The sequence below is a fragment of the Perca fluviatilis genome, chromosome 20 (genome assembly GCF_010015445.1).
Source record: "Perca fluviatilis chromosome 20, GENO_Pfluv_1.0, whole genome shotgun sequence".
In the NCBI taxonomy this organism is placed as follows: domain Eukaryota; kingdom Metazoa; phylum Chordata; class Actinopteri; order Perciformes; family Percidae; genus Perca; species Perca fluviatilis.
This window is the reverse complement of record NC_053131.1, coordinates 19,800,017-19,827,783: the sequence shown is the minus strand read 5'-3', so window position 1 is coordinate 19,827,783 and position 27,767 is coordinate 19,800,017. Positions and strand designations below refer to the sequence as shown.

The 27,767-nt window shown below is 37.7% G+C and overlaps 1 protein-coding gene across 3 annotated transcripts; it reads left to right on the top strand.

Moving 5' to 3' along the window:
• Positions 1-622: 622 nt before the first annotated feature.
• On the top strand, positions 623-26,509 carry ppm1aa (protein phosphatase, Mg2+/Mn2+ dependent, 1Aa). Of its 3 annotated transcripts, none has more exons than XM_039785693.1 (6): positions 623-1,042; positions 1,999-2,852; positions 2,970-3,087; positions 4,315-4,426; positions 4,536-4,593; positions 26,348-26,509. In XM_039785693.1, exons 2-6 carry the CDS (start codon positions 2,016-2,018, stop codon positions 26,426-26,428), a joined length of 1,206 nt encoding a protein of 401 aa, XP_039641627.1. In that variant the 5' UTR covers positions 623-1,042; positions 1,999-2,015; the 3' UTR covers positions 26,429-26,509. The 3 variants fall into 3 exon arrangements, with proteins under 3 accessions (XP_039641627.1, XP_039641628.1, XP_039641629.1); XM_039785694.1 differs by lacking the exon at positions 26,348-26,509 and adding an exon at positions 5,681-6,031 and having other exon boundaries at positions 624-1,042; XM_039785695.1 differs by lacking the exon at positions 26,348-26,509 and adding an exon at positions 8,365-13,275 and having other exon boundaries at positions 625-1,042.
• The last annotated feature ends 1,258 nt before the right edge of the window (positions 26,510-27,767 follow it).

The following is a 27,767-nucleotide window of genomic DNA, read 5'->3' as shown; positions in this document are numbered from 1 at the left end:
TGGCTCTTTGCCATGGGCGTATAAGTAACTGGATATCACGTTCAAATATGGCGCCCCATTCATTCCTATGAAAGTTGTTCAAAGAGTCCTTCCACTAGTCGAGCCGGCTGAGCTGACTTCCTGTTGGTCCCCCGCACAAACGAAGGGGATTAAATTATTTAATCACGCGGTTCTTCTAAAGTAAAAATGATGACATTCTGAAAAAATAAATAGTAATTTCTGGTGGTTTGTGACGCTTAGAAAAAAAATTATGGCCATTTTACAGACGCTCCTTTTCCAATAACTGTGTATGGGGAAATGCTTTTTTGGGGTGTACCGTACGTCACGTCAGGATTTAAATACTTTATTTAAAGAACACAAATAAGTACATCTACAGTATGTACACACAAACTGTCCATACCAGAGGTTAGGTGCATATACAAATATATATATATATATATATATATATATATATATATATATATATATATATATATATATATATATATATATATATAATCCTATAATCCTTCTTGCAATAACTACATTAATTGTACAAAAAATAGCATCTTTTTCCATCTCGTTACCTTCAAAACATGTAAGAAATACCCAGTTCCCGGAAGCTGTAATTACGCAGTTCAGCCACAACGCCAAAATCGCTTCACAGCCAGCCCATCGCCGTTCGTTCCTGGGGGCTTGCTCTGTGCTGCTCAGAAGCTAACGTTAGCTAGCGAGCTGTCAAGCTGTCTAGTGGAGAGGCTGGGACAGACGTTTCAGCTGCCCCCTGGCTTTGCCACTCTAAGTTCCGGGCCACAAATTACTAAGAAAATCTGTGAGAATATACTTAAGATCGCCAGCTGAGATAATGTAATGCATCACGGGCGTACGCAAAGAGGGACCTCCGCACTTACACCACTTGTATGCTAACTGGCTAGCTAGCATAGCTAACCCGTCGCGACCCCTCTAGTTTCGTCGGTGTACCTTCTCTGGTGTGAACTTAGACCAGTCAGTCCTTGTCACTGTCGCAGCTTCCGTTGCTGTCAACTAGTATTTTTGATATTTGGTAAGTCATACAATGTTTACTCTTAAGCCTGCAACTGTTGGGTGACGTCGGGCTGTTAGCTATCCTAGCCACGTTAGCATTTAACGCCAGCGATAATAAGTTAGCAAGGCCGAGGGCTCTCCTTGCCTAAACATAACGTTAGCAAACCATGGTTGGGGGAGGCCTGTCAAACTTAGCTGTGAGGGACAAGGGTCAAGGCCCGCAACTAGGCAAGGGTGTTTGTTTATTTGGGTTGTGGTCAGGGCTTGCTACAGAGCTAACTTCTTCCGTTAATTTAACAGCAACAGCTATCCTTACTGAGCATGTTCATGCTGTAAATTAACGTCAGCTCACCACAGCGTTGCCATTAATGTTGGATTTGTCAGATCTCATGAAATTGTTTTGTGGTGGTTATCGGGTAACGGTAGCTCTGCAGGCATGTAACGATAGCTTTAACTAATACCCAGTAACGTTAGCTAACGTTAGTATGGTAAAGTGTTGTGCTTAACGAAGGTCAGATAGATGCTGCCCAGTGGTGTATTCAAATACAATTTAAATTTCTTGCATTACACTCATTACATTTAATGTTAAGCTTGACGATGCTGTGGTTTAAGGGAGTTTCAATCTGATCCACACCAGCAGTGTTCCTAATATGTAGCCAAAATGTGTACACAGGTCTACTATTTTTAGGTTAGTACAGGGGGCCTAAACTCCGCTCCAATATGCTAATCTTTTTCCACAAATAGATGAAATACGTGCTATATGTTTTAACACCATTATTATAGAATATTGTGTCCCTAGCAGTAGACATGTATTTCTTTGGAAATAAAAACAAAAATGTATTTAAAAAAATATAGCATTAGCATAATTACTCAATTAGAAACTGAATATTGTATGAACAAAGTCCTTAAATTATTGGCTAAACTACATTTCTTCCATATCTTGTAAATTAATATATTTCTTTTAATGTGTTACAGGTCTTAAAAGGGACACAATGGGTGCATTTCTGGACAAACCAAAGATGGAAAAATACAATTCCCGTGGTGAGGGCAACAACCTGAGGTATGGGCTAAGTAGCATGCAGGGTTGGCGGGTCGAGATGGAAGATGCACACACAGCGGTAATTGGTCTGCCTCATGGTCTCGACCCCTGGTCATTCTTTGCTGTTTATGATGGCCATGCTGGTTCTCAGGTAGCTAAATACTGCTGTGAGCACCTGCTGGAGCACATCACCAGCAACTCAGACTTCCAGAGTGCTCTGCAGGAGGATCCCTCTGTGGATAGCGTGAAGATTGGGATCCGCACAGGATTCCTGCAGATTGATGAACACATGCGAACCATCTCTGAGAAGAAGCATGGTGTGGACCGCAGTGGTTCCACTGCAGTGGGAGTGATGATTGCTCCGAGCCATATCTACTTTATCAACTGTGGCGATTCACGTGGACTCCTCAGCCGGGGCGGAGCTGTGCACTTCTTCACTCAGGATCACAAACCCAGCAACCCTTTGGAGAAAGAAAGGATCCAGAATGCCGGAGGCTCAGTCATGATCCAGCGAGTGAATGGGTCCCTGGCTGTGTCTCGGGCTTTGGGAGACTTCGACTACAAGTGTGTGCATGGAAAAGGTCCGACAGAGCAGCTTGTGTCTCCTGAGCCCGAAGTTTATGCGATAGAGAGATGCGAGGGAGAAGATGAATTCATTATATTAGCTTGTGATGGCATCTGGGATGTCATGGCCAATGAGGAACTGTGTGACTTTGTCAGATCAAGGCTAGAGGTGACAGATGATCTTGAAAGAGTCGCCAATGAAATTGTTGACACCTGCTTGTACAAGGTATGGCATGTCCACAAAACCTACATTCACATTTTGTTACACACTTGTCTTGTTATCATGTTTTGGTATCATGCTTGATTTACATGCCCTCTATGTTGTTTCTTTATTTTTCCACAGGGGAGCCGCGACAATATGAGTGTTGTGTTAATCTGCTTTCCTGGGGCACCAAAGGTATCTCCAGAAGCAGTGAAACGGGAGGCTGAGCTGGATAAATATCTTGAGGGCAGAGTAGAAGGTAGGAGAGAGAAATTATATTTGGGGTTAATAGACCACCATAGTGGGATATTGACATCATACTTTTACTAAAGACTTGACATTTTCTCTCTACAACAAGAAGGCCACTTAAATGCTTTAAGCTAAATACCTATTCTATTAGGTAAAATCCCCATACACTTGCTCATTTTGTTTAATTATTTGTATTCAGTAGACCTTCATCAAGTGAACTTAAGTCTAAGGTTTAAAATACACAAACATTAATTACATTTACCTTTTTGAGCAAAGAACTTAAGTCAACTGTTAACAATAACAATGCACAATCAATTACATGTTAATGTCATTTTTATAGGTGTCTTTGAAGGAGTAGAGACATAATTTCAAACTGGAGGCCATTTCACCTGGGAATTAAATTTAGCTCACATTGTACAATGTTCAACTTGACATCCAGAAAAAAGGGTTTTGTCTATAAAACCTTTCTGGTTAATATTTTTCTATTGTACAGTAGTTGGCCATTGGTCTCAAACATCATTATCTCTCCCTTTCAGTGTTACACTACTAAACCTTTATACTTTCGATCAGGAGACAAAGTCAAGTGAAGTCAATTTATTTGAATATAGGCCAAACACACAATCCCACAAATTTGGGCTTTACAACCTATACAGTATACAAGACCTTCTATCCTTGGACCTGCGATTCAGAAGAGGAAAAACTGCCCCAAAAACCTTTTTCAGTGGGGAAAAAAAAAGGAGAAATAAAACTCAGGAAGACCAACAGAGTAGGGATCACTACTTCAGGATGGGCTGACATGCAATACTATAGATGTAAGAAAACACAGGAGTAAGGAGAGTGTTACTAAAAAAACTATTAAAGAGCATTATAAGTCAATATAAATAATAATGGTATCATTTTAGTACTATCAAAACCAAACCCTACTCTATCTTCTGTGCTTCAGTCTAAACAAGATATATTGACCTGTAATTAAGGGAGGTTTCAACCATAATATTTCTTTACAGCATGTTCTTGCGCACATAGAAACACATTTGTATGACATTTTAATTGCATATATCAATCAGATATTAGTAAGTCCTTCGGAGTTCCTAGGATTGTTTTTGAAGGAGACATGCATTTTTACGTTTTTTGAATTGAGACTAGTTTCGACCCATGCAATGAGCCCTATACAGGATTAAATAAACACTTCTGTACATTCTTTTGAAATTATCCAAATACAACTTTTGTTTTTCAACAGAGATCATCAAAAAGCAGGGGGATGAAGGTGTCCCGGATTTGGTCCATGTTATGCGGACGTTAGCATCTGAGAGCATCCCTAACCTCCCTCCTGGAGGAGAGCTGGCAAGCAAGTGAGTGAGCTTTGCGGTTAGAATTGATGACAATGACAAGTTTTTCTTCAGTTAATTAATTTTAATGAAAGCTAACGTCTCATATTTTTATACTTTTTCTTCCTCTCAGACGAAGTGTTGTTGAAGCAGTGTACAACAAACTCAACCCCTACCGAAGTGATGACACAGTAAGTATCCTACTTGTCATATAACTTCCCCTAGGGTGTGCTTGGCATGGAGCATGCATGCTTTTTGATGTGTAACCAGCAAATTTGAACCAATTTTATGCATGTCATTAGTATTCAACAAGATGAAACGAGGAAAAGTCTAATTCATTCAAAAAAAGTTACAGACTGACTCTGCGATGACATAGTGACCTGCTTACGATGTCTCTTTGCCTTCTTTCCAGTTTATGTGAATCTGAAAGACAGAGAAAGTTGATAAAAGCACTATTATATAGTTGTAATATTACACTTTTTCTGGATGGCTGATTGTTTCCCTTAAAGAGTCCTAGTAAAACTTCAGTCGCATAACTTTAATTTAAATTTTAATGTTTCATTTTGACAAAGGACCACATCTGCATTGCAGGTCCTATGCCAAAGAGGCTCAGTTTCATTCCAAATGAGCTGATTTCACTAATTAGTGCTCTATAAATGAAAGAGCTAATAAGTGAAATTGTCTGGCATTTGTGTGGATGGAATAAAAGCATTAACTCTCTCACATACTGGTTTAAAAAAGGAACATTGCTATTCCTTTTTATATACAAACAGAGCACAAAGCTGTTGCCCTTGTCCACTCAAATATCATGCTTTTGATTTTTCATCAGATATGCTCACTGGGTCAGCTATATTTGAATTGTGCACATGTCACCTTGTCCTTGACATTGAAAGTTGGCACTTTGTTTCAGTGTTTCGTGTTTGTATAAAGATGGATTTTTCAAATTATTTTCACACATTAAGTTATTTCGGAAATTAGGCTACCTCCAGAAAGCCATCAGGCCCCTTGACTTCCTCCGTATTATGTGGTGCTGCCTGAATACATACTATGCTAAATTGACACAAAGGTTTCCATGGAGAAAGTGAAATTAGGTTCTCTGAAATGTTTACAAATGTATTCAAAGTGACTCATAGAAACCGTTTTGAGTATTTGTTACTATATTCATACTTTTGAGTAAGTAGTCATTTGAACCACCTTTTGCAGCATTTGCACCCTCATTTCTTCTAGGACACATCTTTATTATCTTTGCACATCTGGACATTATCCACTTGTTTGCAGATTTGCTCCAGCTTGGTCAAGCAGAGAGGGGGGAGGCTGTGAACACTCTTAATAATTCTTTATGAAATAGTTTGAGATTTGGCCTTGCCAGTGTGGCCACCGAAGGACTTTTACATTCTTGTTCTGAAGCCAGTCTGATGTTGATTTTGCTGTATGCGTAAGGTAGGGGTGCAACACTGTATATACTGTTGCACTGTGTTTTAACAATGTAAATATATTAGTTGTGAATTTTCTTAAAGTTTTGTGCATCGTACCTAATTGTGAGGTGACAGTACTGTTACACCTCCAGTGCACTGTGATTGTGTTTCTAAAGCACAAACAATCCCCTATTTGGTCTTTCCCACCAGACCCCCGCCCTTAAAGAATTTGTCTGTATTTGCCTCTTCAAAAAACAACAACCACTCAGTGTGATACTGTCAGGACCATGTTTGATAGCATGTAGCATTATGGCTAAAGAGTTCTGTGTTCTTTTCGTTAGCGTGGCCTGCTACGTAAATCTGGCACACTTTTTCTTTCACAGGCTACTTGCTCCAAATACTGGTTCAAAAAAGATTACATTGATATGACGTTAATTAAAATTTAAGTGGGAGAACTCCTGAAATTGACGCTATGCGATCAGATGGATAGTTTTACCAGAGAAGATGTTACAATTAGAAAAACACTCTGCTTCTTCCCTCACATATGCATTAGTGTTGGAGCTTAGCAAATTTGTCTGTTTTGCCAATCCAGGTGTCAAAAACCTGAGTCACTTGCACCAGTGTACCCAAATAATTTTTACACATTCACTGAACTCTAATTGGATAAAATATTCGCATTGTAGAGCTCAGATGGCGTAAAGGAGAGCAGATTTAAACCGTAAAAGGACGGGCATTTGATCAGGTTTATTTTTGCTCAATCAGATCCATTTAAGTATGCCCAGATCGGCCCTGTTACCGATCCTTAGGATTGGCTATTAAACATGATTGTCAGTGATGTATCCTGCAGGTAGTGCTAAAATAACATGGCAGTTACAACAGTTATGAGAATAATGGCAGTCATTGTGAGTATATTTTTTTTAAGTCTTGGCATGTAGTTAATGCACCATTTACTGTTCCAACCCAAAGGATGATTGATGCCAAGTTTATGCCTGAACTTGTAGTGAAAGGTCATTACGTTTGTGTTCAATAATCAGTCTCAACAAGTTGATATATAAACTTGTCATACAAGTTTTTTTTTTTTTTAAATGGCCCCTATCTGTGGCAAATCAGCAAGAGCTTCCAAACATTGCCACATTACAAACTTAAAACAACCTGAAATAGAGCAGGCCTTAAATAGATCAGGAACATTTAGTAAAGTATGAAGTAGCATACAACTCTGCTTTATCATTCATATCATCAACACGTGTATTTTATAGCCTGATTAAAGTTCTGTGACTTATCTGTGTTTGGTTGTGGAGTATGGACATATACCTGGTATGTGTCTTGGGGGTCTGCTTTTTTTTAATATATATTATCCTGAGCCAAATGAATCACATATGGGCATAGAGTATATGTACATGTAAATAAATTCCAGCTGTGTCTGTTTTACATGACCGTTCACCTTTTCCAGTTAGATGGATTAGTTTGTGTGATCCTGGGACCAGTTATTGTATCATATGAAAGTAGTTTAGGGCTTCCATACTACCAAGATTAACGGTCAACCAACTATTGGGCAAAATATTCGCACAAAGTATATTCTTTTCTAATATTCTCTTTACTGAGACACAACATTTATGTTTTTATGAAATTATGCTTTACAGTTGCATAATGCAGTAGCCTGGTCTAATATCTGTTAAAACATATCAAAATATGTATGTACACCTTTTTATAAACGACCTTTATTTCACAAGTATAAATTTAAGTTGATGTGGCCGGGTCGGCTCAGTGGGTAGAGCAGGCGCACATATACTTCGAGGTTTATGCCTCGAAGGAGAGGTCCAGGGTTCGAATCCGACCTGTGACAATTTCCTGCATGTCTTCCCCCTCTCTCTCCCCTTTCTCACCTAGCTGTCCTGTCAATTAAAGGCGGAAAAGCCCCCCAAAAAAACTAAAAAAAAAATGAAATGAATTTTAAGTCTACTCTTGACCAGTAGATTTGGATTGATGTACAGTATAAATTACTAATGTTACTTGTGGTTTGGCTGAGAGGGTGCTAAAACCATCACTACACTTACCTGAACTCTAAGATTATTTTCACTATAGCTGGTTGAAAAAAATAGACCGTACTAGTCACTTTTACTGTTTATTTGAAACCAATAACGTGGCCAAATGTTGTCCGAAGCTTCACACCCTAGTTGGTGGTGGTAAGTAAACGATAAAATACAGCAGAGTGGCCTTATACACGGCCAATGAGTAATGAGTGTTTTCTATGGCAATGGTATATAGTTATGTTGTACACTAACACAGCATTCATTAAAAACGTAAATTTTTATCAAATAATGATATATTACTTCATCTCCAGATTATCTGTAAAAGTATTTACAATAGCATCAAATATGTTGGGGGAAATAATGGTGTTGAAACACAAGAATCTCTATCAACTCCTGGATGATTTTTATTCTGTCAGTTTGTGTCATACATGCTTAACCTGTCCAGCTCTTGATAGAGATCTCATGGGTGTATAGCCAGAGTCTGAAGGGTTTTTCCTTCCTCTCCTCTTTTATCAAGGACTCTGCGTCCACAGACGACATGTGGTAACACAACCTCCTACCACTAACACAGCATAGAGTTTACAAACCACCATCCTCTCAAGACCCACAGCAGCTCAGCTCAGCAGTCTGTCTCTCCGTCACTCTGAGCTTTTGGTTTCTAAGAAGGGAATTTCATGGGAGGAGGAAGAAGAGGAAGAGGAGTTGCATGCACACACACCTGGAATAGTGCAGCACCAATCCACTCTGGAGTTCAGGATCCCCACTGTCTTGTCTCCCCCTTTATGTTCACCCACCCTAATACTCTCTTCTAAAGTAATCCATAACAAGTGAGTCCCCATGGTTTTCTTTCTTTTTGTTAATCAGCTTAAGTAGTAAGATTTTTTTTTTTTTTTTTGCTGTAATTAATTTGATTCACATTTCCTTGTGTGTGTTTGTATATTTCTGTTTTTGTGAAGTGCAATTGTCCTGTACAAACAGCCTGTATTTAATGCAGCTTGATTTTAAGTTAAAAGAAAGAAATGAAAAAGAGAACCTTTTTATGCACTATCTGCCTTTTCCTGCTCTTCTGGAATTGTAACAAATGTCTATTCAGTGAATATTACTGCTTGTCCTCCAGGCACAATGTCTCTGCGCTTTTACTTTCCTTTTTTTTCAGTTAGTCTATGCTCCTTTTTAAAAAAACAACAAAAAAAACGGGTAAATTGTATAGTTGACAGCACAGTAAGCTCTCTATCAAACCATCTAAATCCTAATTATTTTCCCTGTGCTTTTTTTTATTGTATTTTATTTTTGTAAGTGGTAATCTGTACAAACTCAAATAATAATGGCAGTGTTTCTCGGTCATTTTGGAAGTTTGACATGAATTATTATTATTTTTATTTCTTCTAAGGCATCTGATGAAAAAAAGACCCCTGTTAACACATTTGTCTGTGCGAATAGATACTTACAAGCGTGTGTGTGATGTGTGTGTGTGTGTACGTGTACGTGTGTACGTGTATGCATGTGTGTCAGTGTAAAGGCAGATCTGCAACTCTAATTTAAATTTGCTGTGGTGGTTCAGACAACAGACCAGGCTGGAGTTAAAGGGAATTGCTTTCCCACTTCTTATCCATTGTCCTTTTTTAGCCAATGTTCCATATCATCCCAATATAGGCTTTCACTACTACTTATTCCAAAAAAACTTTGGATAACAGAGTTTACATGCTGTTACGCTATTTGAACAACATCAAGCTATATATCAGAATTGTACAGTAACCTGAGATGGCATAAACGGTTCAATTTACCCATGGTGCATTGCATTAGTTTACACCTCTAGTGTGTCATATTTAAATATCAGTTTCTAAACATGCATTGTTACCAGTGCCCATTGTGGGTGCCATATGATTTTATAATCTCTTGTTTCAGCTTTATGACAGCCTATGCCAAGTTTCCTTTTCATGAGATTCAGTTTTTGTATGTGGTACAGATAGAGTTTTAGCCTTTACCTTTTAACATCTGATAATTTGACTGATGTGAACAGTTTAAGCACTGACTATTTTAGAGAAAATCACCCACTACCAGTCTGATGATAGGACAAACTGTTGACTCTAAAACTTACAAGGCTATTTTTTTTTTTATTCTTCACATGGTCTTTAGTTAAACATTCAAATCAAGAACAAATCTGCTAACTGTAATGAGTTCTCATGGTTGTATAGCACCTTTTTATTCTCGTCGGTTTTGCTCTGCCTAAAACCCTCCCTCACGGCACCACAAGCCAGCACAATACTGTTTGCTGCTATAGTGTATGATCTGTGGGTTAATTTCCCCCTCTGAAAAGATGAATAGTCCCAGACTAAATCTGTATCTCCAACACACACACACACACACACACACACACACACACACACACACACACACACACACACACACACACACACACACACACACTATATTTCTTGAAGAGAAATGGTTTTATTTAGATTTATTTTCTGCCTTTTGTCTAAAATTGCATTGTTGGAAATTTATGTATGTATATATTTTGGACTTAAACTTTCAAGGAATAAATCATGCCGCTTGAGTTAGTTTTTTGCCATGGACAAAATGTGATTCTGGTTTGTCTTGGGATAGTTAGTTGAATATTTCTGTGTTTTGGTAAACAAGGGTTGCCCTCTAATCACTTTGGTGTCCCTCTGATCAACACTGAGGGTTTGAACGGTTTAATTTACATAATACACAATAATAATGTACTAAATTTGTAACTCTTTAATTATCAAAATGACAATCTAACAATTTCACTGCATTTAGGTGCAGCAAATTATTTAATCTTTAACAAAACAGCTGCTTTCTAATAGGCTTTAGTTACAAAAAGGCCAAAGACACTCAAATTTAGTAGTAGCAGGTCGATATCACAAGAAGTAACTATAAAGGAGAACTGAGCTGTAACCCTGTAAAAGATGTTAAGAATGTAAAGCTATTAGAGAGTGATGTTAACTTTATTTTGAGATTTATTTTGCCATTAGCTTTTAAAGGTACTCTGGAGTTTTTGACCAATGGTGATGCTGTAGAGAAATATTTTGATGAGCGTGTCCTCGCTCTACCAGCATGAGCATAAAGGGGAACATGACTGAAGGGGGCAGTAATGTGTATCAACAGTTGGGTTAGTAAAGCGGTATAATAGACGATAAGACTGATTAAGAAATGCAGGTTTCAAAACAGAAAAAAGCCATTGAAAATCTTTTGTGATGTATTTAATAGCATTAGTCATGTTTGTTAGGCCTTAAAGACACGCACAATGCATTTTGGTAAGAAATGTTGAATGTAAACCTAACTGTGTTTACAGTGGAAACTCCATAGGGTACCTTTAAAAGGCCAGTCACCCGAGAATTGACATGAATTACAATTTAGTCATAATTCAGTAGATTTCTTTGTGTGTTTGCATGAAAATGTGGTTTTACTGAATATTCCCTCAAAAAAAGCAAAAACCTAAAATGCAACAAAAAACAAACAGTACAGTAAAAACATTTTTTAATTCATGTTTTTTGAAATGACAGTATTGTATTTCTACCACAATACTTACAAATACCTACTGTGCTCACAATGTAAAATGTAAACCCTTAATGTCAGTTTATTCACTATGTTTGAGAAAAACTTAATGTGTATAAAAATGCCTTTTGTATTAAGATAAGTAGTTTTATTTTGCGATGCATTGCTTATATTTGTTAAGTGAGTGCACTTAATGTCTCTCATAAACCGTTTCAGCACCCAGCTGCAAATCTGGTAGGTGCTGATGACTCTTAAAGCAACATTTCATGCAATTTTTAATAAGTAACATACAATATTTATTTGCTTCTCAAGGCCATTGATATCCCCTGCCCCTGGACTGTCCTGCATTGCCCTAGAGATTTACAATTCAGGATGTGGCCCTTAAATGATTACCTGATTGATTACACATTTGTACAAACCACAGAATGAAAAATGTAAAAATTAGCTTTTTAGTATTCAAAATTGTTGTAGCTAAAATTTACGCAGATATTGACCGTAGCCTGGCTGTGATTTGTCACATCTGGGTGTTCTGTTTTAGTCATGTAAAATGTCTATCATCGTTTCCCTGTTAGACCCACATCCCAAACAAAAAAAAGAACAAAAAAAAGATCCCAAGAGTCTATTCTCCTTGTTTAATTTTTAATGAACTGAAATACCTCATTACATGAATAGGAAGTGTTTTTGTGTTAGGTTATATAGATCGAAACTGCCCCCGCCCCCTCATAACACCCTCAACTGCTTACCTGTGTAATTTCACCAACTTTTCCACTTGTGTGATGCTCATTTAGCTCAATCTAGAATTGTATTAAGGGTTCAGGGTTTTAGAAAGGTGAGTTGTGTGAGAAGTGACTAAATGACAAAAGTCATGTGCACTAATCATCTGTATAATCAGCGTGTTTTTTTAGTTTTTTTTTTTTTTAGAAATTGTTATTGTAGAAAAAAGATTATAAAGCTATTTACAGAGTTACCTTTGGTTGCCTGGAATGCATCCTGTATATTCTTGTACGGAGCACTACCTGGCAGATGTTGAAGAGATTTAAATGCTTGCGCCCTCTTGTACATATTGATGTACCTTGGTTGTGGCGCTTACTGTGTGACCCTTCGCAGTTGTGGTTTATTTGTCCCCTCACAGGGCGACCTGAGCCTCACTTTGCTGACCTTTTTCAGCTCATAAATAAGCTCACCGATTTGCCTTACCCAATCTCATGTTGCCCCCCTTAAAATACTTGTTCAACAAAACACTACGAGGAGTAATGCTGTTGACATTACACTCTTATAGATTCAAAACTGTCCCCATCTTAGGGTACGTAAGCTATCAACAAAGTGACTTTGTCCTGGTTGTTACATGGTACAACTTTTCAACCATCACTGGTTTGTATGCTATCCCCCATATTACCTTATTGAATCTCAGTCTTGAAAGCTTATTTAATTTTCCACTGCAGATGATGTCATACTTTTAACTAATGCAAGTGTTTTAACATGGTAACCTCGTAAGCATTCAAAATGTGCATACATACATTCATGTCTGCTATATTTATGATTACATTCAAGAATAGCTTTAGAGTGCTGTAGATAAGTATTGTCAGTGTTGATTCAAATGCTTCTCAGAGGTCTCTGTGAGTGATTTTACAAAGTTCAATAACTGTATATTTTGTATTATGTTCTAGCTCCAAACGAATGGCAGAAAAAAATGTTTAAAAAAGCTTTGTTCCCTGAACTAAATTGTACTATTTGTGTTGTCGATTGAACAAATTGCATTCCTTGCTTGTGAATTGATGCATTTCTCTTCCTGCTCCTTACATCTTCTCCCCTTCTTTCCCTTTCTTTCATTTTTTAGCCTTTAAAGTTTGAATAAAATTTCTAGTTTGCAGAATGTATTACTAAATAAATGGGTTGTCATCTTGTACCTCTCATTTCATCACTTTTTTAGGGCCCGAGCACCGATGGTGCGAGGACCCTATTGAAACTGAAGGAATTGTGTCTGTTTGGGCCTGTTGCACCAGTGAAACTTTCTTCTATTGTTAAAAAAAAATAATAATTTGAAAAATTAACTTGCTTTGCACCATCCTGCCACTTAAAGTGATGGTTCGGAGTAATTTACCCTAGGGTTCTTTGCACCATGACCTCGAGCCAAACACCCCCCCAGAAGCTTTTTTCACCTGGGTCTAACACTGGGCGAGTTAGCGTAGAGTAGCGTTAGCCGCTGAGTAGCTTAGCGCGGGGCTAATGGACCCACGTTTGTATCTCTTAAATGACCCCACTAATAATGCCCGAAAATGATACCAAAGGTCTACACTAGTATATATAGGTTATGCTCTCATAAAACGATGGATTGGAAAGTTTGTAAGTACACCAGAAGTTTATGAACACTTGCCTGCTCTCTTCTGCTCTCTGTTGCTGTTGCTGCTGCTACCTGCACTTAGACGAGTGCTTAGGGCCGTCTATAAATTACTACACCGAAAAGAGATACAACAAAAATATGTATTAATTTAATGATTAAATAAGGTAATGTCTCCAAACTTACCTCAATTATTACTTGTCTCCTGCTAGTTATATTACAGCACTTACTTTAAAAAATAAGTTAAATTAAAAAATATTTTTGTTGCATCTCTTTCGCGTTGTAATTTGTAGATGTCCCTAAGCGCACTCGTCTCACAGCAGCAACAACAACAGCAGAGAGCAGAAGCCAGCAGGCAAGTGTTATTTACATAAACTTGTACTTACAAACTTTCCAATCCATCGTTTTGAGAGCATAACCTATATATACTAGTGTAGACCTTTGGTATCATTTCGGGCATTATTAGTGGGGTCATTTAAGAGATACAAATGTGGGTCCATTAGCCCCGCGCTAAGCTATTCAGCGGCTAACGCTACTCTACGCTAACTCGCCCAATGTTAGACCCAGGTGAAAAAAGCTTCTGGGGGGGTGTTTGGCTCGAGGTCATGGTGCAAAGGACCCTAGGGTGAATTACTCCGAACCATCACTTTAAACATGTATTACAGTACGTTTAAGACACATGTACAGATTTATTAGTGTGTAGATCTTCTGTGATACTAACTACACAGTATACCATGCAGAACATGACTCCAGACACATCTTAAATGTTAAAATGTAGAAAGGAGCGTAATGTAAATTACTGGCAGACAGTTAGCACCAGTTTGTGCCTCTCATGTATTACCATTACATTCAAGTCACAGAGCTAAACATAGGATCTTCCAAAAAATGAATACCTGGCAAGTTAATTTAATAATACTTAGATAATACTTAGAATTTTTAAAGACTTGTCTAACATCTGGATGAATAAATATTTTGTCAACTGCACGATAAAAGATTTGTAAACCCGTTTCTCAAATGGTGCCTCTTTTTCGTAATGATGTCCTTTTGGGCTGCTGGTATCAGGAATATAGGCACAACTTGAGAAATGGTTTAAAAATCTGTTTTTATCGTGCAGTGGACTGAATATTTTATCATCCAGATGTTAGAAGATTCTTCAGAATGTGAGGCAAGTGTTCTTAAATGAACTGTGTTTTCACAATTGGAAAAATGTAATGGTAAAAATCCTCACGTTACACATTCAATGTGTGCTTCTGTTTGATAATTAACAAGCCCTTTTATCGCTGCATGTTTTTGAGCCCCATGAGCTTTCTAAAGCACAGTGGTGGTGTTGACTTGTCTGGGTATCAAGAGTCCTGTTTGTCTCCCTGCCTTTTCTGTCAGTGTGTGGTGGTGAGTGCATGTCAGGGGCTTGAGCTCAGAGGATGGGTCAGGGCGGTCCACGGCCACTGGGATTAAGAACCGTGGGAGGGATTACTTCAAATGTCAACATAATGTCATGAGCTGTGTTAGAAGGTCAAACGTTCAAACGGTGCTCAGTGGCGAGCAGTTAATAGATCAGGTACAATTTGGATTGTTGTGGCTCCTGTGATGAATTGACTGGCATGCTTAAACAAGCTATTTTTGGAGATGTGTTTGTGTATTCTTTAAAGATACAGAAGCAAGGTTAGATGTATTATGCAGTTTGGAGTTTGCTTTGCTACTCCAGCAGCTGTTAATATTGCTATGCGTATATTTAAGTGTATATTTTACAGATGACTTTTTCTCAATGAGTGGGTATCTGTTGTTAGATATGAAACAAAATGTCTCCGATGCTATAGCTTTCTCTTTTTACTCAATGTCTGACTGATTCATGCAAAAGCAGCATCCCAATCAGGCAGCCAGCAGGCCAGAGGGGGGCAGTGTTAATAGCTGAGACTGCTTACAAACACCAGCTTAGCATTCACACTCAGACAAATAGTCCTCTGAAAGTTAATTGATAGAAACTCAGTGTCTATTTATTTAGTAGATGTTGATGACAGATGATGATAGTTGATATGATGATAGTTGCATGAAATAATATTTAACATTTGACTTTTATGGTGTTAAATTTTAATATTCTAATATATTGTTAGCTGTTAATGGACATTGCCACTGTGTTGTTGCACTTTTAGCCTCTTAGTATTACATTTGTCCCCTCTGTTGCTTTGGGAACCCTTTCTATTGCCTAAAAAAAAATCCAGACACGTTACCACAGAATTGAGAAATATCACAATTCTAATCTAAAATAAGCTTGTTTTTGTACATCCTTCCTGGAGCAATTTGCATGTTAGAACTGCACATAATGGGACTCATTAGTCCCGGGCCACCTGTGCACCCCCAATGAATCATGCTGCCCTTATATTCCCCGACATAAATAAAAAAGCGACCACGTTGGCAGAGGCCATCATCAAATGGAGCTGGCTCGTCATCTGCCTGCCATTGTTTAGAGCATGCCATGCTCTGCTTCTCATGGCGGAAAGACCCATTTGAGCTTGACTAATTCAGCCATGCAGACGCAGCAGTAAGAGGTGGGGGTGGTAGGGCACACTGCATACTCTGTGTGGATGCTCTCTGCACCGAGGTCACTGAGCTCCACATTTGCTAATTTGCTTTGGAGTGCAGTAGGAGCCAGATTTTTCAGGATTCCTCTGTAAATCAAAGGGACATTTTATGATTGAGTTAAGCACAGGAGATCAAGGGAAGGGATTTCTTTGACGGGTGTTTCGTGGACAAGATGTAGCTCGATAAGGATCAAATCCAACATTTGCTCTGTTCTCTATAGCTTCTTCTTCTCCCCCACCCTGCCATGCTTTCCTTCTCCATTTCCTCTTTCTGTGAGTGTTCTTGTTGCCTGAGGTCAGTTTGTCACAGAGAACACAAGCTTTTCTCACTTGGTTGCAGTGATTCAATGATTGGTGTGTACAAACAAGCATATCAAGCCGGGATGACATGTACCCACCTCCCCACCCTGCCCCCTCTCGCCCTTCTCTCTCCTACAGACATCCAATATGTCCGTCCTGCTCTCTCTCTCTCTCTCTCTCTCTCTCTCTCTCTCTCACTCTCTCTCCCTCGCTCTCTTTATCTTTCTCTTTCTCTTTCTCTTACACTTGGTGGGAGTGAGCGTCCCCTTGCATGAGGTGTGTTACACAAGCTGCTGCCCTGGGAATCCCGGGCCAGCTCATTATCCTGCACCCCTGAGACACAGCTCACTGTAAATTAGGACATCAAATGATGCAGGCTTGTTAAAGATACTCTCATTAGCATCAGCACCTTTCCTTGTTAGAACCTGTATCAGCCTTTGCTCCCACCACCACCACATTGTGTCCTGGCATTCCTTCACACTGACTGGAAGATTTAGGATTAATGTCAGCTCTAGCCAGCAGGTCACCACTGTTTCTGATGTTTCTGTGTTTCTGATCAGTGGTGGCGGGAAGCTGTGGAATTTGTTGATAGCTGCCCACTATCCCCATCCATTCATCAATATTGCATTGTATGGAAGGGGGGTGGGAAGATAAATCCTGTCTCAGAATAACTCGTCTGGCAAGTGACTAGTTGTATGTCACAACTACAGGGACAAAAAAACTGAAACCCCTTTCAATACAACATGATAGTTTACAGAAAACCCATTTAGTTGATTCTCATGTTTTTTGTTGATTGTAAGTGATTGACCTGCAGTTCAGGCAGTCACTGTTTTGCCTCTTTGTATGTTTCTTTACATTGTCCTGGAAAGAGAGTAAATGTGAATGTCAGACAGACCTGTATTAAAGGGGCACTCTACCAAGTTTACATATCGAAGCCAGTTAACTCATTATTAGTAGTATAATCTCTGTAAACAGATATCTGCATATTAATGCAGTATCTGTAGGCAACAGGACAAGATTTTGGTATTGGAAGCGTTGTGGTTTCTGTTTGTAGTCTGAATGGTGTTGACAATCACGTTTGAGCTGGCTTTGGCCGAAATGCAATCTCGGAACCCATTGGCTATTATCTGATGACAATTTTGCTTTTATTTTAGTTGATTTGCATTCATATGCAGATATCTGGTTATAGAGATTAGATTATGACCTAACACCCCTACAAAAAGTATTGACTTGGACTGTACACAATGAGTGACACACGGAAAAAGTAAGTCTTGGCCTAGATATCCGTTATCCAGATATCCACTGGCTACACTGGAACCCCTGAAGCTTTCCAAAGTCTGAAAACCGATCCCCAATGGTCATTATGATGGGAAAGATTCTAATCCAGTTGCATTCTGGGAAATCTAGGATCTAATGTTTTAAACTCTGTCTCCTAGAAATTACGTTTTCATATGTTACTGAATAGTTTTTGGCATTTTTGGAGGTTGGCCAATACTAGGGACCAAAAGTCAGGGTATCTCACTCTCTGCTGCTTTAATTTTGCCCATTCTTTTTTATCTTTCTCTCGAAAATCCCCCAACCTTATGGAAGTACAATATTAAATTCACTGCAGTGGCCCAAAATCTTGTTTAATAATAGTCATCTTAAATGTCTTGCTTGTTGCCCTATGTGTGATTATGTTTACACCTGAATTGCTGGTTCATCACTAATGTGGTTAGGGGAAAGTCCTGAAATACATGGCTGAACTGCATTAGGAAAGAGGAGCAAGTATGCTTAGCGACACTGACTAAAAGATACAGTACAGGCCAAAAGTTTGGACACACCTTCTCATTCAATGTGTTTCTTTATTTTCATGACTATTTACATTGTAGATTCTCACTGAAGGCATAAAAACTATGAATGAACACATGTGGAATTATGTACTTAACAAAAAAGTGTGAAATAACTGAAAACATGTCTTATATTTTAGATTCCTCAAAGTAGCCACCCTTTGCTTTTTTTGATAACTCTGCAAACCCTTGGTGTTCTCTCAATGAGCTTCATGAGGTACTCACCTGAAATGGTTTTCACTTCACAGGTGTGCTTTGTCAGGGTTAATTAGTGGAAGTTTTTCCCTTATTAATAAAAAAGCAAAGGGTGGCTACTTTGAAGAATCTAAAATATAAGACATGTTTTCAGTTATTTCACATTTCACATTTCTTTTTTGTTAAGTACATAATTCCATATGTGTTCATTCATAGTTTTGATGCCTTCAGTGAGAATCTACCATGTAAATAGTCATGAAAATAAAAAGGAAACTTTTTGAATTGAAAATTTAAAATTGAATGAGAAGGTGTGTCCAAACTTTTGGCCTGTACTGTACTTAATGTTGTATTTACTTAATCAGACTACAAAGTACAGCCTAAACAGTGGTCATTGAGGTCTCAACAAAACACTGCTAGTTTATAGACGCAGATGGAATTCAGTTTGGCTGTAAGACATAGGTTAACTAGAAAATGCATTTCCTGCAGAAAATGCGAGTGAATGCGGAAAAGCTAAATTGCTAAAGCTAAACTGTATTAATAGCTTAAATCCGTAAGAAGAAGTTGAAGTAGTGAGAATAGTTGGAAAAGTGGGAATGGTTTTATTAAGGGACTGTTTGTTATTTATTTCAGGGGCCACTGGAGGAGTTTTGGGACCTTCAGTCAAAAATAGACATGACCCTCCCCTCACCAGTAATAATTTTTCTATGACCCTCTAAAACAATTTGGAAAAAAGTCATGACCCTCCCCCAATAATGTATCAATACATTCTGCACTGGATTGCGCTTAGCAAAGATATACAGATTACCATTGTTTTTTACAGCAATGACATACGTGATTAAACCTCTGCATTCTCATCACACTCCTCTGTTATGGTGTGGTGGCCATTTCAGTAGATTTACTCACTAACGTTGTTGTGGAAACACAATAAGCATGGAAACTAAATTCACACTTCCTGCATTACTGCATTAATTCAAATACTAAGTTACTCCTCTAGTAAACTAGTATTCACATGAAATAAAATAATAAAACATTGAGACCATTCAGCAAAGCACTCTGGGTAACATTCAACACACAAACTGGTTGCTATGGACTCGTCACTAGGCTTCCTCCACTTCGCCGTTTAAACAAAGTGGAATAAACGTAAGTCCAAATGTACACAAAACCCGCAATCAATTAGTAAGCTGACATCAAACATAGCAACATTCATTTTCATTTTTTACGTCCTGCTGCTCGCATCGTCAGCTAGGAAATATTTTTTTACTAAAGCAGTATATGAAATCAGATGTATTACCTACCACCATTTAGTTGTTTTGTGTTATTTAGCTAAGATATTTATAAAATATCTGGTCATGCCAGACGTAATTATTCCACACATTTTTTAAACAATGCAATTACCCGTTTCAGCCACCAGGGGGGCAGTGCTCCCTCTGCCTCCCAGCAAACTCATGGGTCAGACCCATCTGGTAGCAGGCCGAGACTGAGAGATACATGGATAAATATGCACCAAACAAGCCACTTTGAAATTTTGCTGTTTCTATGAATACAAAAGTTGGGTAACCCCCCCTCCCCCTTCCCCCTCTGGACTAAAACATTTTGGATGACCCTCCCCTCAACAAAGAATAAAAAGACATGACCCTCCCCTATTTTCTTCCGGGGGTCCATTCCATAAATACCGAACGGTCCCTAAGTATGAATTTCATTGACAAGTTGAATAACACCACTAATGTAAAAAAGATGTGGAATAATTAAAGGTTTTTTTGAAAAGCTAATGCTAAAGCTAAACTGGATTGCTGGTTAAAATGTGTAAGAAGAAGGTAAAATTGTAAGAAATGTGGAAAAGTGATAATTGTTCTAATAATGTGATATCTTTAAAAGTTGAATAATAGCCATATTGTATGAAAGTTGTAGGTGTTACAACAGTGGCACAGCAGTGGCAAGCGAGCGGCACACATTGCGGCACCACAGTGGTTAACGTCCGCAGACTGCAGTTCATTGTGGCTGCTGCGTAGCGCAAATCTCTCTCTTTTTTTCTCTATATTTTAAAATGAGTCGTGAAGACAATAGCAAAGCCCATCTTTACTTTAAATGATATCTGACAAAGAGAAATGTTCTCCCCTCGTCTTAAAATGGTCAAAAATCAATACTAGAGTAACCTATTTCCTTGTCCAGCTGCTGCAATAAATATGCAGAGGAGGAGGAATCAGAATGTAATCACTACGGAACCCTCATCAAATAGCTTTATTTCTCTCTCTCTCTACTGTACAATGACAATTTCAAGTAACTACAAAACAGTTCTGCTGGTATACAGCTGGACGGGAGTATGTGATGTTAGCTGTTCACTGAATATGACATGTAAAGCCCCGCCCATTTCTAGAACTTAAGGTAATTGTTACGCAGTGCTTCCAGGTTGACCCAGGTGATCTCTGAATTGTCATACCAGGGATATACCCATGTTGATTGGCTTGATTTGCCATGGTGGTTTAACTGGGGCTTGCGGTTTCAGTTTTGTTGTGGCATTTTGGTGGAATAAATCTGTGGCCATGTTTGTAAACACAGAGGAAATTGATTTGATCTCTGTGATCAGCTAACGACCGTGCCACTTGTGTCAAACTGCTCCCAACCGCTCTCTGTGTTAAGGGACACAGAGAGCAACCCGTGAAAAGAAGCCTCAGACAGCCTAAACTATAGGTGGCATAAGTAAAATGACCTCATTGTGAGCCAGAAGGCCTTTACGAACATATTGGTATATAATTTGTGTAGATAAAAATAAAAAATGACTCTGAAATCGCAGTTCCAAAATACTCTGCATTTGCGTTTTGGCTCAAGAGTGGATGAGGATAAATAACGTTGTCGTCAATGAAAGATCCACCGACCATCTTGTCGCTCTGAGGCATAATTCAAAAACTCCTATAGCTTACGTGAGCACATTGGCTGAAACTAGACAAGAATACCTACATTTTAACATATAAATCATGTATGACAAGTAAAAATTGTGGGCGTGAGAGCAATTTATAGAGAAGGGACTAAGATGATATTTTTTTTAGGCTCCTGTTCTAGCGATGACATCACCCACTGTAAGTCACGCAATACACACCCATTATAATCGATGAAAATACCTGAAAGGAACACTAAACTTAAACAGTGATTTCACAAAAACTGTAAAATATATCAAACTGCTGACATATAGCCTAATAGCTGGATTTTTCATTAATGGTTTAAAGTTTGAATTGCGTCTGTATGTGAAAGTATGAAGGCGGAGATATATTTTGAAGTAAAAGAGGATTTGAAGCCTGCTCTCATTGACATTATTGTAAATGTTTTTTTGAAAAAAGCTTAATATTTTAAAAAGTATAAATAGCAGAACAAATGTTGAAGAGGTCCCATCATGTGCTTAAAGAGCTGAACATTTTGATATTTTAATGTTTTTTGTAGCTGAACGTATGCAGAAGTTAGAGGCGACCAAAGGAAGTTGAAGAATGAAGAAACGGATAACAATACTGTGAATGCTGCTGAATCAACATTCACACAAATACCCAGTAAATGATTATTATCGCTCGATGGTTAAGCACTGTTAAAGCCATACAGTGTTTGTTCAGTACCTTCGTTACTGCCTCTGTCAATCCAAACCAAACATTTTCTTCATTACTCCATTTGTCTAAGACCAACTATTTTGCTTTACTGTGAAAATGTATTGATGCGACTGCTAGCAAATAGTTTTTCTTTTGAACCTGCACAGCCTTTTGTCGTTTACAGCATGCTTTCTTGTCCGTCATTAGGCTGTGGTGAGATGGATGTCTGTAGGTGTCCAGTCATTATGCCGTCTAGTGGGCCCTCAACCATTATTGGCTTTAAAAAAAAAAAAAACCTTAATGTTGCAAGATGTTGGTCCTTTGTTCGTACCGATCTGTCTCTTTAATTTCTTCTACATGCTGTCTGACTTCTTGTAGCATGCAGCCTGTGGGTGATTGAGTCATTCCTCCTGCATGCCATGACTTCATTTGTATCTTTAAACTTCACTTCATCTGCACCCTGCTCTTCTCCCCCCTCCACCACCCCAACCCCACCCCCAGGACCTAGACATCCTCTTCTTCCGTGGTTTCAGCTAAAACAAGAACTAATCAGAGGATGTCAAGCAAGCATTTGCTGCTTCATATTTGTCCATCACTGTAATGAAGTATCTCCTCTCACTTCATCATTTTTAAAATTATTGATACATGCACATCTGATATGCCCAACTTGTCATTCAACGTTAGATCTCCATGTAGTTTGACCCATTTTAAGATGAACTTATCCACACATGTCATGGCCATTGCGTAACATAATTCCAAACAGTGGCTTAAATACTACTTGAAATATTATATAAGACACTGTGCAGGTAGATTAGTTTACTAATGCTAGATTATAATGAAAAGGAATTTGATTGGAGAATAACTTGAAGCCAGATAGACAAATCAATCACAGCAATCCTGTGATTCTTTAAACTTCAGTAAAGTAGCAAAACACCACTGGGAATGATAGTGTAGTTATAAAGGTGCACTGACTTCACATTATTATTTTTATTATTATTATTATTATTATTATTATTATTATTATTATTAATACTCCTGTAGGCCACTAGCTAAGTATGAATAAACAGTTTCTCCATTCTCCATTTCAAATTCATTTTGGCTGTAAAAGAGCATGTATGCTCAGCCAACCCTGTATGAATAAAAGTTAGAAAAAAAAGAATTGTCATCACATTTCCCGCAAAGAAGACATTATTGTTATTAATATATTGTGTTATTAGTTGTGGTATAAAGATAAGAGAGGACAGTGCCAGAGGCCTAAGGCTCAGATAGGGGCAGCTGAGTAGTACGTACTTCTGAAATTCACCACAACTAAAAGGAAATGATTTAAGACAGCACCATCATGGCAGGCTGGAATTAGTGAAACAACATCTGCAGTGACACTTAAACTGCATTTGTTATATTCCACATTCTGACTGGCTTTATGTTGCCTTCTTGCTTTGCGAGAACATTTAATTACAGTACAGTTACTCATTTCTATTTACCAGTTGAGTGAAGCAACATTTCTTTCAATAATCCACAAAAGATTAAATGCATTTAAATCCCCATATAATTTCAGCATATAAAAGTGCACAGGTGGTTTTTCATGTGTCGCTTTGAAATTGTTACATTTTACTCTATCATGGCTCTGAATTACTAATACTTGAAGTATCTCCACAGGAGACTCATCTGTTGTAGCCTTTGCTGCTAAAAGCTTTATTTCTTCTTTGCACATCTTCACAAGTTTCCTTTGATCAGATTGTGTAAATTTCCATACCTTTACATAATACATCAGAAGCAGTTAATCCAATCAAAGGAACCAAGCCAGTAAATGCAGTCCTAACTAATATTTGGTTGCAGCATAAGCCTACTACTATTGCAGCTGTGTTTCCACTGTTAAAAAATTATTACCTTTCTTCTCAGTGACTGTATCTGATCTCCAGGTGTATGGATTTTTTAGGCTATTTTAAAAACTATTTGTAATCCTGTTGTGTTGTTAACAGGCATTACACAAGGCTTTTCAGCTTACTTTTCCAAAGCCCTCCATTCATGCTGCCAGTATGTTTTAACTCAAGAGGAATCAAGTGGGTTGTGCTCCTCAGTTTTTCCTGGTCCATCACACAACTCTATAGTGCTTTTGTTATTCACTGACCTCACGACTCTTAAACAGTAGTAAATAATGGTGCTGAGCTAAACTGCTAGTTCTAAGGCTGAATCTCCCAAGTGAACGGGTATTTTTTATTCCTGCTGTAAGACCACAGATTATTACACAGCCTGCGGATCAGGACTTAAGTCCAAAAGTTAATACTGAACTGTACTTTACTGTATATCTTCAGGTCATGTTTGTATCCTGAAGGATTGATCAGAACATCTCCAGTATCTTGAGTGACTTAACATTGTTCTGTGTGAAAATGTGCGTCCACCAATAAAAACCTTCAACACAACTGTCACTTTATTGTGTGTTGTGTTATGCGAAAGCCATTTTGTTGCCGTGTGCTTAAGTCCAACAGCGAATTAAGACAAGTTGACATCTACTCCAAGATGTTAAGTGCCTTCAATGTCTTTGTCTTGATCATTATGGGTTAGGGTTAGTCACATTGTGATTTGCTTACATTAAATTTAGCAGAATACAAGGATGGACAAGGTCAGGAACGCTTCAGTTTTATGAATGAATATACATGTACACTTTTATTGTATACAAATACTGAGTGAATAGGTGACACCAAATGTAAAGTATCAGACAGCCACATTTCAATCTGTATAGTTTTCAGCAGGTCTCTCTGAATGGTAAAGTCAGAATGTGCTTGTAGTTTCTTACCAATGAACTTTTCAGCTTTGTAATGTGAGGTTGTATAAGTGATATTCATTTGGTAAGAAATTTGCCCCCACTTTTGTCTCCTCTTCCATACAGGTTATATCCTCAGCACAGAAAAAGTTTGATTTAGTAAAAAGAATTTGGCTTTTGAACTGTATGCCTTTATGAAAAAAATAAGCTCAATATAAGAGTTTCAATTCACAGTTTCTCAGTTTTTTTGGATTGACTATATAGACTCCACTCTGGGGAAATATTTAATATTTTTTAAATCAGGGGGGTTTCTGGCACAACTTTACCTACTTCCAAGGTGCATGTAAAAGGGAAAAAAATCTAAAGAGGTCAAAACTTATATATAAAACAGGTTCTGTTTCATACCTACCCTATTTAAATGTAGCTTGTTATGTGTTTCATGATGATCCTGGTGAAGGCCACAAGCCTAAACGTGTCTTATAATTAAGTTGTTCTATATACTACAAGTGTTTTGATCTCTTCATATTTTTTTAAATCATCAGTCAAGTTCTAGTTCTGCTGCAGAATTCATTTGTTAAGTAAGGAAGAAACCTGAAATGTGCGTGATTATGATTTCTATTTTAATGTTTTAAACTTGTTCCATAATTGCACCCAACTGAATCCAACACATCTTCACATGCAAAAAAAAATCTGACCAGGAATTATTATTACAGTTTTAAAATCTGGTACCCAAGACAGTGAAAGTTAAAACAGAGTATTTCATTTGTCAGCATTTGTTAAATTTCGTATTTAGTTTTCTAGAATTTTCACAACACAAAACAAACTAAAAGTGCACAGTAAAAGGTGCAATATAGCAACAATACAGAGAAGTTATGATTTTTTATTTTTTATTATTATTTTAAAGTGGAATTACCACAAAATTTGACACATGATTGTATCAGAATTTAGATATTACTGTTCAAGAAATGGCTCTGGAAACGAAACTCAATGTAATCTAAAAGAGTTTGGATGTGGTTGTAAACCTGCATTGTTTCTCTATATCCTTGGTATAATAAAACTGCATGGGTTAATTGGGGGGCAGCCTGTGTTGGCAAGAAATTTGGTACCATTCAGCCAACCGCACAAACAGCCCTTTTTCCTCCTCCTCCTCCTCCTCCGCAGCAGCGGTCATTAAGGCATCTTATGAATTTCTAGCTCAAACTGGGAATAATTTTCTACTTGTCAATGACTTAACAATTTAATTTGGCTACAAGCTTCTTTGCTGTGTTTGTAAAAGGGTTTCCTCATTCACCACTATCCGAGGAAACTACTATTTTGGGACTGTTACTCAATTCTATAAAGACAGGTGTTATTGCCCTGTCTGAGCCTTATACACAAACACAATTCATAATTTTTTTTTCACTGCAGGAGGATTCCCTGGCTCAGCAGAGGAAAGATGAGAGGGAAGCCTTGATACAGCTGGTGTTGCAGAAGCATTTATACAGCTGAATTAACAGCACTTCTTGCTCTTTAACCCTTGTGTTGGTCACTGGGACCCGAAGGACAACACGAGGGTTATGTACTTCCGTTTACTTTGTTGAGAATTGCTCTCTAAACCATGTCTCTTGTAAGTAAGTAAGTAAAGTTTATTTCTAGAGCACATTTAAACACAGCTTAAGCTGACCAAAATACTGTACAAAAAAGCACTAAGGTTCTGTATTAACCCTTGTGTTGTCAACTTAACAGGCTAGATATGACAATTATCAGTAAAGCTTGAAGTCTTTATAAGAGTAGAATCAGTTTGAAGTAATCCTCATATTTTATATATATATATATATATATATATGTGTTATATATATATATATATGTGATATATATATATATATATATATATATATATATATATATATATATATGTGTGTGTTATATGTTTTCATGTCAAAAACCTACAGATGGAGAATAATTTGAAGTTGTTTTTTTATATTCTTTTACAGCTTTAACAGCACTAAGCCTATTGTAAACTGCTTCGGCTAAAAAAACTGTCTTACAATAAATGATGGCTGCAAAAGCAAAAGAAAAAAGTCAAAGTACTGCATATGCACTGAAGATTATTCATGTGAAATCCTAAAATGTACTTTGAGGAAAGATTAAAGATGCAGCTTTGGCTTAAGGTGTGACTTAAATTGGGAAGCCATATTAGTGCTAGGTTGATTTGTAATGGTTTTTCTTAAATCTCTTTGATACCTTGAGAGTTGGGATGCTTGGCCTTGCCATCAGCAATATTTTATATATTTTTCCAACATCATGCTTTAATCCCCTTGAAGGATGTTTTATGTAAAATATGCTTTTTGTAACCTGGAACGACATTTAATCAAGATTAACCTTGGTATTTTAGTAGCCAGTGGTCTAGCTTTGTGAGCGTTCATAATGGAACACAATTAAGCTCTACCTTCAGTGCTGAGGATCTGCTCTTGTGGGGAAAAAAATATTTAAAGCAAGAGAGTTTTGGCAGGTTTTTAAAACGACTTGCAGAGGGAAATTTCTTCATGAAGCATGTTGAATAATCTGAATTGACCTTTCTGCCTAATTCAGGATTTAATAAACCTTGCTTTGCATTAGAACATGTTTTCATTATTGGCCAAATCTGCAAAAGGTTCTCAGCATTTAGTTAGGGCTAGTTATTTTGTTACTTTAACAAATAGCTTAAGGGATTTTTATTTTTGTCAAAGCCAGTGGTGTTTAATCTATTTGTTCATTTAGGTTGACTCTATATTTTAACCTTAAATTGTAACTTTTTCTGTCCCAGTTTAATGCACCAAGCTCAGCAAAAAAAAAAAAAGACAAAAAC

Bases quoted from the DNA above. Each gene is read 5' to 3' on its own strand.
- ppm1aa (XM_039785693.1), top strand. From the start codon at position 2,016: ATGGGTGCATTTCTGGACAAACCAAAGATGGAAAAATACAATTCCCGT. The intron at 2,853-2,969 runs GTATGGCATGTC...ATTTTTCCACAG, and splicing joins TTGACACCTGCTTGTACAAG to GGGAGCCGCGACAATATGAG. The intron at 4,427-4,535 runs GTGAGTGAGCTT...TCTTCCTCTCAG, and splicing joins GGAGGAGAGCTGGCAAGCAA to ACGAAGTGTTGTTGAAGCAG.